At 39.5% G+C, this 12,764-nt stretch overlaps 1 protein-coding gene across 1 annotated transcript in view; it reads left to right on the top strand.

Annotated features, from left to right (window-relative positions):
- Usp32 (ubiquitin specific peptidase 32) overlaps positions 1–12,764 on the top strand; it is a 122,016-nt gene that overhangs the window by 93,008 nt on the left and 16,244 nt on the right. Inside the window, exons 27-29 of the mRNA XM_027426392.2 lie at positions 2,354–2,538; positions 7,405–7,491; positions 8,718–8,838. Of these exons, the coding sequence (XP_027282193.1) occupies positions 2,354–2,538; positions 7,405–7,491; positions 8,718–8,838 (393 nt within the window). The remainder of the gene's footprint in view (positions 1–2,353; positions 2,539–7,404; positions 7,492–8,717; positions 8,839–12,764) is intronic.

Genomic DNA, 12,764 nt, shown 5'->3' with positions numbered 1-12,764 from the left:
CATATATAGACATATATCTTTGCCATGTAAATGTGAGCACCTTTAGAAAAGGCTTTATTATTGTCATTGTGTGTTTTTGGAGGACACAAGAATTTTCTTTGACAAGTTTTTTTGATATGTATGTATGTATGTATGTATGTATGTATGTATGTATGTATGTATATACCTCCCTTGCTAAACTAACTCCTTCCATTGAAGGCTAACTTTTTAATTTTCTTTTTAATGGGGGAAAAAAAGAGGTTGGGACTGGAGAGATGATTAATTGGTTAAGAGCGCTAGCAGTTCATGGCCTATTGTAACTCTAGTTCTAGGAGACCCAATGGCCTCTTCTAGCCTCCATGGGCACTGCGTGCATGTGGTATACAGATATACATCAGGAAAAGCAGCCATACACATAAAAATAAAATAAAATCTTTTTTTTTTTTTTAAGGTGTGGGAGGAGGAGGTTAATGAGATGGCTAAGTGGTTACAATACTTGCCAGGCAAGCATGAGGACAAGTTGGCATTTGCATTCCCAGAACCTGTGTAAATGCCAAGTAGGGGGTCTTGGCCAACTTGTCATTTCAGCTCAAAAGACAGAGACAGGGAATCCCTGGGGTAAACTGGCTGACAAGACTGGCTGTATTGAAAACTCCAGGATTAATTAGGAGAAGCTGTCCCAATGAACAGGTTTAAGAGTGATCAAGGATATTGGGCTGTGGTGGTGTATGCCTTAAATCCCAGCACTCAGGACACAGAGACAGACCAGTGGGTCTCTGTGAGTTCAAGGCCAGCCTGGTCTACAGAGCGATTTCCAGAATAGCCAGGCTATATAGAGAGAAACCCTGTTTTGAAAAGAAAAGGAAAGGAAAGGAAAAAAAAAAAAAGGGACTGGCTGGAGAGGTGGCTCAGTGGTTAAGAGAACTGACTACTCTTCCAAAGGACCTGAGTTTGAGTCATACCATCTACATGGTAGGTCATAACTGTCTGCAACTCTGGTCCCAGAAGATCTGATACCCTTGTCTGACCTCTACAGGCACCAGGCCCACATGTTGTACACATACCCACACAAATAAATAGATAAGTGAATGAATGAATGAATAAAATGCTGAGCAAGATTGTTCAGTGAATAAAGGTGCTTGCCATGCAAGCCAAGTGACCTAAGTTTATCTCAAGACCACAGAAAGGTGGAAGAGAGGACGGGAGAATTGGCATGGCTGTTAAGAGCAATAGTGTTCCTGCAGTGGACCTACATTTATTTCCTAACACCCATGTTGGTGGCTCACAAGCCCCTGTAACTTTGGCTCCAAGGTATCCCATGCCTCCTTCTGAACTCCAAGTGGTACCTATTCTCATATGCACAAACCCACATAGACACATTATACATAAATTTTTTAAAGTCATAAAAGTGGGAAGCTGAAGAAATGGTTAGTGGTTAAGAGTGTGTATTGTGGGCTGGAGAGATGGCTCAGAGGTTAAGAGCACTGGCTGTTCTTCCAGAGGTCCTCAGTTCAATTCCCAGCAACCACATAATGGCTCACAACCATCTAAACTGAGATCTGGTGCCCTCTTCTCACCTGCACGCATACATGCAGGCAGAACACTGTATATATAATAAATAAATCAAAATAAAGAGTGTCTATTGCTCAGAGTACCTGAGTTCAATTCTTAATACCCATGCCAGGCAGTTTGCAACTGCCTGTAGCTCCTACTCCAGATCTGATATCTCTGGCCTCTGGTCACCTGCACATATGTGTTGTACAAATGCACAGATACACACAATTCAAAATAAATAAGTTACTATTTTTTAAGCAATAAAAGTTGGAGAGATGGCGTGCAGAACACTGTGTACATAAAATATAAATAAATGAATATTTTTTAAAAATAAAAATAAAAGTAGGAAAGATCCAACTCTATAGAGTTGTGCTCTAACCTCCATGCACACATTGTGGCATCCCCACACACACTCAAGCACTCATATAACGATAAAAGATAAAATAATAGATCATATTCTTGGATTAAATGAAAATATTTAAAGAAGCCAGTTCTCTGCAAACTTAGAAATGTGGTGCACAATCCTAATAAGAGTGCTAAATGTGTGTATGCATTCTTTGTATAATTATTTCCATCTTACTTTATGTGTATGGGTATTTTGTCTGTGTATTCTTCACAACATATACATCCAGTGCCCAAAGAGGACATTGGCTCCCTCAGGTGTGTGCATTCTTGTATGTATATGACTTTATAAACCAATTCTGGCATGTGGAAAATAAAAAGCACATAGAGGAGCTAGGTAATAACTAATTTAAAAAGGAATATTAATACGTGTTAATTGGCAGTCTTGTCAGCTCTCTTCTCTTGTTTGTACCTGTAGATGAGGACAGAACTGTATTTCCTGTCATCTCAGAAGAATCGTCCCAGTCTCTTTGGAATGCCACTGATTGTTCCCTGTACTGTGCATACCCGGAAGAAAGATCTATATGATGCAGTTTGGATTCAAGTATCTCGATTGGCCAGTCCTCTCCCACCTCAAGAAGCTAGTAACCATGCACAGGATTGGTAGGTTCTGAGGATAAGCCAAGTCCTGTGATTTCTTAATACTAAGAATAACTTCTCTGACTATGTTGTGATATAGAAGACCTATTTTATACATCGGCTAACCATCCTCTTGTCTAATGAATTTTTTTGTTTGTTTTCTTTGAGACAGGTTTTCTCTGTATAATTTTGGAGGCTGTCCTAGAACTACCTCTTGTAGACCAGGCTGGTCTCAGAGATTCCCCTGTCTGTGCCTCCCAAGTGCTCTGATTAAAGGTGTGCAAGGTGTGCACCACTGCCACCTGTGATTTTTTTCTCTTTTTTCATTCTTTACTGTCACCTAAATACCTCCTGAAAATGCTTCAAGTCATGTCCTGTCTTCTCTTGTTCCCAATTCGAAAATGTGACTTCACCAGGAAATTTGAATTATCTCAGTCCTCTGAAATTTAGAATGGGAGTGAATACATATCTAGATATGAACTCTGAAAAAGACTGATGGTGCCATAACAGGTTCAGTAGGATTGTGTTCATACTGTGCCTTCTCAACAGGAAGTAATTTCATAAGCCTCAGTAGAGATGGCAAATGTTTTCTGTTTTCTTTGCACTCCTACTACTGTTCTCTGAAATCAGTTAAGCCCTTCCCTTTTAGATTTTATGTCATTTATCACAGTTGAATTCCAGCTCATTTTCTTACTATTGTGGCAATGAGAAGTAACTTCTGTGATAGCAGAGTTAAAAGAAAAGTTATGTTCCTATGTTAGAGGGTCTTTTGATGATTAAGATAAGAGATGAGGGTAAGTCTAACCTGCAAATAATTCATAAGCAAATTAGCTAATGGATGTGTGGTTTAGTAGAAGTGAATTTTGGGGTAGGATTAAATTTGAATTAAAGGACTGCTGGGGGATACATTCCTCTGGATTTGCTACTGAATTGGGTATGAATTTTGAGAAAAAAGATAGGTTTCCTGCGTGAGCAATGGTTTGTGAGTGATCATGTCCTTTCGTGAAATGAGGAACTCAAGAAGGAACAGGTTTTTGCAAGAAGGATAAGAATCAAGTTAAATTCAAGGTAACTGTTGTGCATGTGGGAAGTGGATTTGATGTCCTTTGCTGGAGATACATCGTCACCAACAAATAGATTTTTTTTTTAACAAGTAGATATTTATGTCCAAGACATAATTACTGATGCCTTTCAACATCAGAGGTTCAGAAATGAAGGAAGCAACCAGTAATGTCTGAACAATCAAGACTGAATGGTCACACCCCTTTAATGCCCAGCACTTGGGAGGCAAAGGCAGAAGGATCTTTGTGAGTTCAAGGCCAGATTCCTGGTCTACAGAGTGAGTTTCAGGACAGCCAAGATTATATAGAAAGACCCTGTCTCAAACAAACAAACAAAAGGAATGATTGGTAAACCAAAAGTAAATGAATAAGGATTAAACACTGCCCACTGTGTTAATCCCACTGAATGAGGTTAAAGACCGCCAACCCAAATTTTTTTAGTCAAATTATGCAAGCTCTATTTTCTGACAGAGAGGACTATCTCCCTAAAGTGTGGCTTGAGAAAATGGTCTTGAACACAGGAGGTAAGGTTTATATTAACCCCAAAACTGCAAGGCTGGAGAGTTTTCAAAGGTTAAGGATTTCCTGAGTAATTTTGGTTATGTAGAAACTTGAATGAACATTTCAGAATTATTTGGCAGAACATCTTATCAGGGCAGAGGTCAGGGTATATGGTGTAGAACATGTCAAATTCCAGAAGATAGGTGGACACCTGGCCAAATTTAAGTTATATAGAAAACAGGAATGAACAGGAGTAAGATGGCTTCTGATCTTAAGATGGAGTCAGACTGATCTATCACCTGCGCTTCATAAAACAGTCTGTGTTGACCTCTGTGAAGTCTGTGTTAGTGTAAGTGGAGACATGGAGAGAAGAGTGGGTTAAAGAAAAAATACTTCAGACATTAAAATTTAGATACCAAATTTGTCTTTTGGAAATAGACACTGAACTATTTATAACTAAAATTATTAAATGCCTCTGGTATCCATCAAATTAGCTTAATGTGTCATAGTGGCCAAAAGGTTGAAACAACTCAAATGTCCATCAACAAATAATAGATAAATAAAATGTACTATGTACAATACAATATTACATCAAAAGTATGGAACCACTGATATATGCTATGATGTGAATGAAGCTTGAAAACTCACTAACTGGAGTAAACCTCACTAAATGGAGTAAACAAAGGTATAAGTAGGGCTCACAAGATGGTTCAGCAGTATTGATGCTTGCTACCAAACCTGATCCGCAGGACATACATTGTAGAAAGATAGAACTGACTCCCTCAAGTTGTCCTCCATATGTATGCCATGGCATGCATACACATATCCATAAATAAAATGTAATAAATTTCTAAGAACATTGCTGTATAATTTTGACTTTTTTTTTCTTCTCCTTTGCCTTTTTGAGACAGGGTCTCACCATATGGCTCTGAATGTCCAGGAACTCACTATATAGACTAAATTGGCCTCAAAGTCACAGAGATCTGTCTGCCTCTGCTGCTCAAGTGCTGGGATTAAGGGCATGGGCCACTATGACCAAATGGTGTTTTTGCTCTTCAAAAGTATCTGTAAATACCTAAAGACAGAAAACAAAGAACCAGATTCTAGGGGAGTTGAAGAGATTTAGCTGCAAATACCTGTGATAGCCAGATTTTAAAGGGAATGTTTGTTTTGGCTCTGGGTTGGTCTTAGTCCATGATCATTGGCCTCACCACTTTGTACCTCCTGTGGCAAGGTGATATATCTTGATAGGGAGTATGCAGTTGAACGACCTGCTTTCTTCAAGGTGGCCAAGAAACAGGAGGAAAGAAAGGACCAAGATCCCAATATCCACTTCAGGACCATGTTCCCAGTGACCTGACTTATTCTGATATGCTCATATTCCTTAAGGTTCCTCTACCATTCAATAGTGCCACAGCCTGGGAACCAGGCCTTCAATATATGATCCATTAAGGGACTTTGAACATCCCAACTGAAGCTAAACCTAATGACTCATTTCCATAATCTCAGCTGCTCCCCAGGCTAAGGTAGTAAGTAGGATAGCAATTTTAAGACCTTTCTCTACTAGAATGAGTTTGCAGCTAGCCTGGACAATTTAATGTAATATCCTATCTCCAGATGAAAAATGAAAGGAGATCTGGGGATATAGCCCAATGATCTAGTACCAACCTAGCATGTACAACACACTAGGTTTACTCCCTAGTACTGAAAAACTGTGTATGCAGCCAGGCGTTGGTGGCTCATGCCTTTAATCCCAGCACTCGGGAGGCAGGTGGATCTCTGTGAGTTCAAGACCAGCCTGGTCTACAAGAGCTAGTTCCAGGACAGCGTCCAAAGCCACAGAGAAACCATGTCTTGAAAAACCAAAAGAAGAAGAAGAAGAAGAAGGAGAAGAAGGAAGGAGAAGAAGAAGAAGAAGAAGAAGAAGAAGAAGAAGAAGAAGAAGAAGAAGAAGAAGAAGAAGAAGAAGAAGAAGAAAAACTGTGTATCCAACTCTAACAAGGAAGGATGGGGTTATTCTAGTTTGATATCTGCTCCGTCCCAGTTAGGGTGCTGCTTGATCTGCCCCTTTCTTTGGATGCCTTGGTTGCTGTTCACTTGCTTAGAACATGCCAGTGAACAATAAGGTCTGTCAGTCATCATTTCTGTTATGTGGAAAGATGAGGAGCTCCTGTGCCAGGCATATGCTTACTTCTTTTGTAGTGAGGCTTTGAATGGCTTAATTACCTTTAGGAGACATGTGACAGCCTTTCCCAGTTGCCAAATAAGCTGTTAAGTATATGCCCCTTGCATTGCTTCCCCATCTTCCCCCCAAACTTCATGAACTATAATTAACAAGAACTTCGTGGAATTGTTTTGTTGGAGCTTTAGTGGGGAGTTTTGTGCTTCCTAAATACCTCTACCCAGAGCTACACCTATAGCCCAGGAGTTGTATATATTTAAGGTATACAACTTGATATTTTGATGGATATGAGCTGTTATGTTGCTTCTTGTTTAGGGAAGGATTAGTATATTTTGTTAATCTTTGGAGAACTCAAAAGGCACAATTGGGGGCTGGAGAGATGGCTTAGAAGTTAAGAACACTGACTGCTTTTCCAGAGCCCAGTTCAATTCCCAGCAACCACATGGTGACTTGACAACCATGTATATAATGAGATCTGGTGCCCTCTTCTGGCATGCAGGCAGAACACTATATAGAAAATAAAAAATCTTTTTTTTTAAGGCACAATTGTTCTTTTTTTTTTTAGTTAATTTTAAAGATAGTATATAGCTTTAAGAAGTTATGGTAGGGAAAGGGGTACTACAACTGAGAATCTAAGCTGAGTGGTAGTAAGTTGCAGGATAGCTGGGCTACACAGAAAAATCTCTCGAAACACACACACAAATAATGTAAGACTATGAATGACATCTAGGTGGGTTGAGGATGTTACTCAGTTGGGAGAGGGCACACAAAAGACCCAGGATTCATGCCACAGCATTACCTAAACCAATAGTAATGCTACACACCTGTAATTTCAGCATGAGAGACATATGGGTACAAGCAAGGTCATCCTCAGCCACATAGTGTGAGACCAGCCTGGGCTACATGTGACTCTTTTTTAAGTAAGTAAAAAGAGGAAGACTGTGGCAATCTAGTATGTGCTCCCTCCTGTGAGCAGATTTAAATGGTCCAGCCTACCTAGTTCAAGGCTGTTTTTGATGGGTTAGGATGAGTAGCATGGAACTGCTAGCATGGCATGCCGCTGTGGAAATTCTTCCTTCCCAGGATAAATTTAAGAGCTCTCAAACCACACGTGCTTCTTAGACTTTGTGTGTTTTCTTCTTCCAGTGATGACAGCATGGGCTATCAGTATCCATTCACCCTCCGAGTTGTGCAGAAAGATGGAAATTCCTGTGCCTGGTGCCCGTGGTATAGGTAAAGTTGCCTTCTATAAAACCAGTTTCAGTAGACTCAGTTTCAAACAGAATACTTTTTTATATCTCCATTTAGAATGTAATTGTGAATAATGAGAAACTTGAGATAAACTTGAGAATTGCCCATCTCTTCTGTGTAAACTCTAGATACAAATTTGCTTTCCAAACACGTAATTTTACAGATTACACTCCACCCCAAATTCATAACCAGTGATAAACTTTTTTTTTTTTTTTTTTTTTTTTGAGACTCTTTCTCTGTATTGCTTTGGAGCCTGTCCTGGAACTGGCTGTGTAGACCAAGCTGGCTTTGAACTCAGAGATCCACCCGCCTCTGCCTCCTGAGTGCTGGGATTAAAAGCATGCGCCACCAATGCCTGGCCTCTCCCTGGAGTCTCTCCTTGAACCGGGAGCTCACCATCTCTCCAGCCCTTCTTTGGTCCTTTTTAAATGGAGTCTCACTGTGTCGCCCAGGCTGATCTCAAACTCTAGGGCTCAAGTGACCCTCTTCAGCCTCCTGAGTACTATGACAACAGTCATGCATACATGGCTATTATTAGTCTAAACATTCTTTCTGAGGTAGTAGAAAATAATCTGCTTAGTAACCTTTTTGGTAATCTTTCCTGGGGTTTTACAAGAGTTTCATGGGTCATTGCTATTAAAGCAGGGACAGTATCTGAAGTCAGTTTCTAGGAAATTATAATAGACATAATCACAAAGGAAGTCTAATAGGTATTAGAGCCATGCCCTTGCACCTGCCTCCATAAATTTGTGTGCATATTTACTTAAGGTGCTATTTTAAAAGAGATAAGCTTACTCACAGTATTGTAGAAATGAAGTTATAATTTCTTTCAAGTCAGTTTATGTCAAATGGTAGCTGGTTTCTGTATCATTTTACTTGCCATAGAACTTCTGTCTTTCTAAATGTTAACAGCTGTTAGTGATTTTTAAAACCAAAGACTTGAAGTTGTAAACATGATTCCTGAAATTATTATTAACTTTTATTACTGCATTTATGAGGTTCTAAAGTTAAAATTTGACAAATTACAAAGAGAGAAGAAATATTAAGGAGTATTTCGTGTGTGTGTGTGTGTGTGTGTGTGTGTGTGTGTATTTTATAAAGGTAAAATATATACATATCTTAGATATGTATACATGATTAAAGAGTATTTCTAGTTGAGAACATTTTAATTCTTTATTGTTTATTCGCTTATGAATGCTTTCTCTTAGATTTTGCAGAGGCTGTAAAATTGATTGTGGAGAAGACAGAGCTTTCATTGGAAATGCCTGTATTGCTGTGGATTGGGACCCTACAGCCCTTCACCTCCGCTATCAAACATCACAGGAAAGAGTGAGTGCTGGTGGGAGGGTGAATAACACGATGGGGTTTAAATGGGAAATGTTTCCCAGTTTAACTGTATCATAACAATTAAACTAAAGCCCAAAAAACAACTAGTGGCACTCGCTTTGGACTTGATATACTTACATGTTTGCTTGAGTTTTTTTACCCCCAATTTCTACAATCAGTTGTTATTAGGGCCAATCAATACGCATAACAAAAATAAACATTTTTTTTTGTTTTTATTTTTAAGATTTTAAAATGAAGTTATAGGGGCTAAAGAGATGACTCAGCAGTTAAGAGTATTTATGGCTCTCACTGGGAACCAGGGTTTGGTTCCCAACACCCACATCAAGTGGTTCACAACCCCTTGTAACTCCAGCTCCAGGGGATCTGGTGCCCTCTTATAGCCTCTGTGCAGAAACTCAAACAGAGAAACACTTAACACGTAAATTATTTTTACTATTATAATTATTATTATGATGATGATGACAGGTAATATACATATGTAATCCCACCACTCAAGATAAGGCAGGAGGATTGTCAAGAGTTCCAGACAAGCTGGAACCACATAGTGATGACCCTTATCTCAAAAAAAAAAAAAATTTTTGTGATTTGTGTGTGTTTGTTTGTTTGTTTGAGTCAGGTTCTCACTATGTAAGTTGCTTACTTAGCCTTGTAGTCACAGAGATAGACAGACTGCCTCTGCTGGATTAAAGCTATCCATCTGTCTGATTCACAACACTTTTTTAAAAGACTAGTAGGCTGGAGATAGTGCTCAATAACAGAACATTTCCCATCATGGTCAGGGCCATAGATTAAGTCCCCAGCATCTGAAAAGAAAAGGAAAACCCAGAAAGAGTTTAGTGGAGAAGTAAACAGAATCAAAGGAGTTTCTAACAAATTGTAGTATGTTTATTATATGCCTCTTTAAAAAAAAAAAAAAGATTTTTTTATTTTTTGTTATGCATACAGTTTTCTGCCTGCATTCCAGAAAAGGGCACCAGATCTCATTACAGATGGTTTCGAGCTACCATGTAGTTGCTGGGGATTGAACTCAGGACCTCTGGAAGAGCAGTCAGTGCTCTTAACCTCTGAGCCATCTCTCCAGCCCCTATATGCCTCTTAATTTGTCAGAAATTTCCTTTATTTATAAAAAGCATTCCCTTGTCAAGCAGTGTGATGCACCTCTTTAGTGCCAGCACTCAGGAAGCAGAAGCAGGCGCATCTCTCTGAGTTTGAGGCCAGCATGGTCTTCAGAGCAAATTCTAGGACACCCAGCACTATTATATAGAGGAACCTTGTCTCAGAAAACCAAATGAATAAATAAATAAATAAATAAATAAATAAATAAATAACATTTCCTTTAGGTAAGTTAATAATAGTGACTGACTTTCTGGCTTTTTATTTTTATTACATTATTTCTTCATTGACAGGACATATGTATGTAGATGTCAGAGAACAACTTGAGAGAGTAGTTCCCTCCTGCCATATGAGTCTCAGGGTTAAACTCAGGTCCTCTGGTTTGGCAACAAGCCCCCTTATTTTCTGAGCCATCTCACCAGCTTCACTTCTGACTTTTTATGCTGTTGATAAATGGGGAGGACTACCAGCTCCAGGCCTACTTCCCTGTTTGGATCCCCAAATATACCATCGAAAACCTAGCTAGCTCTTTGTAGCTAAGGATGGATATACTGTGGACTCTCTTTTTGTTTTTGAGACAGAGTTTTTTTGTGTAACCCTGACTTTCCTGAAACTAGCTCTGTAGACCTTGCTGGCCTTGAACTCATAAATGTTCCCAGTGCTGGGATTAAAAGTGTGTACTACACTGGCATACTGTAGACTCTTGCCAAACAAAAGATCCCTAGGCTTGGCTGGACATGGTAATACACACCTCTAACTCTACCACTCAAGAGATGGAAGCAGAGGGATTAGCATTCAAAGCCTAGATTGAATACACAGCAAGTTCAAGGCAAGTCAGGGTTGTCTGAGACCTTGTCTCAAAATAGGGGCAGAGCTGGGTTGTGGTGGTGTACACCTGCAGCCCCAGCACTTGGGAGAGAGAGACAGGCAGATCTCTGTTAGTTCCAGGACAGCCTGGTCTACAGAGTGAGTTCTAGGACAGCCAGGGCTACACAGAGAAATCCTGTCTTTTGTTTTTGTTTTTTGTTTTTTGGGTTTCTCTGAGGCTTTGGAGGCTGTCCTGGAACTAGGTCTTGTGGACTAGGCTGGTCTCAAAGTCACAAAGATCCACCTGCCTCTTATTCTGGAGTGCTGGGATTAAAGGCTTGAGCCACCACGGCCCAGCGAGAAACTTTTGTCTTAAAAAACAAAAAACAAAACAAGGCCTGGCGTTGATGGCGCACACCTTTAATCCCAGCACTCTGTGAGTTCAAGGCCAGCCTAGTCTCCAGAGCGAGTGCCAGGATAGGCTCCAAAGCTACACAGAGAAACCCTATCTCGAAAAACCAAAAAAAAAAAAAAAAAAAAAAACTAGGGACAGAGGAAGAACAATTCCATTAGACTAAAAGCTAAGGAAAATCTGAAAAGATATTCTAGGTCATGCTCATTGTAGCAAGGAATTTCAGAAACTTAGTCATTCTTTCTTTGAAGCAGGAAAATTTTGGTAATTGATAGACTTCTAAGTCTTTGTCAGCTTAAATTATAACAGGACATTATTCTAACAAGGCAGTCCTATCAAAGGTAGGGAATTATTTAGCTTCCCTGTACCTCTTCCCCTTTTAACAAGCCTGTGGTGCAGTCTAAAAAGAACATCCACTTTCAAGAAGCACCTGCACATAATCTGTCATTCTCACCCACTTCCACAGTCAGTGTACACAGTGGGAACTCTGGAGCTATTGAAATATCGTGTCTTGCTAGGGAATGCAAACATGATTGTTCTGGGCTCTTACTAAATGTAGTTCCTGCCCTATTTAGTTAGAGAGTCACTTTAAATGGTATGATACACAGGAATGTTCCTTGGGAAATAGTATCCTGTTTATAAATATATCGTTTTTTAAAAATAGTAAATATTAGAAATGTGTTTTTGAATATTAGAAGTATGGTTAAATAAAGTTTTTTATTATTATGTAGTAATAATGTAAATTATTATGTAGTCACTAAAAATAATGATTACTGATTTTTATTATATAGCAAGATACCAAGTTTTTAATTTTATAAAAAAAATTTAGTACTTTTTTACTATTGGTAATTTTATGGGTGTATACAATATATTTTGATCATATCCACTTTCAACTCCCTTCTTTCAAGCTCCTCAAGACCTCCTACAACAGGTATTTGGGAGAAGAGGAATGATTTATACAAGTAGCAGTGGTTTTTTGTTTGGTTTTGCTTTTGGTTTTTCGAGACAGGGTTTCTCTGTGTAGCTTTGGAGCCTATCCTGGAACTCGCTCTGGAAACCGGGCTGGCCTCGAACTCACAGAGATCCGCCTGCCTCTGCCTCCTGAGTGCTGGGATTAAAAGTGTGTGGCACCACCACCCAGCTTGGTTAGGGTTTGGGTTTCTCTGTGTAGCCCTGGGTGTCCTGAAATTCACTCTGTAGACTAGGCTAGCCTTAGACTCATAGATCTGTCTGCCTCTGGCAAACAGCTATAAGTTTGAAGTCTACACCCCAAGCCCCTGGGGATCATCTAGGCTTTTTTTTCTAATATAATTTATTTGTTCTTATTTTATGAGCGTTGATTGGTGTTTTCTGCATGCATGCTTGTGTGAGAGTGTCAGGATCCTCTGGAACTGGAGTTACAGACAGTTGTTAGCTGCCATGTGGTTGCTGTGAAGTGAACACAAGTCCTCTGGGAAAGCAACCAGTGCTCTTAAACACTGAGCCATCTCTCCAGCTCCATCATCCAGGCTTTTTAACACCCAATAATAGGGGCTGTGGATGTAACTCAGTTCGTAGAAAGCTTGAATGGTATGTT

The sequence above is a fragment of the Cricetulus griseus genome, chromosome 7 (genome assembly GCF_003668045.3).
Source record: "Cricetulus griseus strain 17A/GY chromosome 7, alternate assembly CriGri-PICRH-1.0, whole genome shotgun sequence".
Lineage (NCBI taxonomy): Eukaryota > Metazoa > Chordata > Mammalia > Rodentia > Cricetidae > Cricetulus > Cricetulus griseus.
The sequence above is the reverse complement of the archived record's forward strand: the minus strand, read 5'-3'. Positions and strand labels throughout refer to the sequence as shown.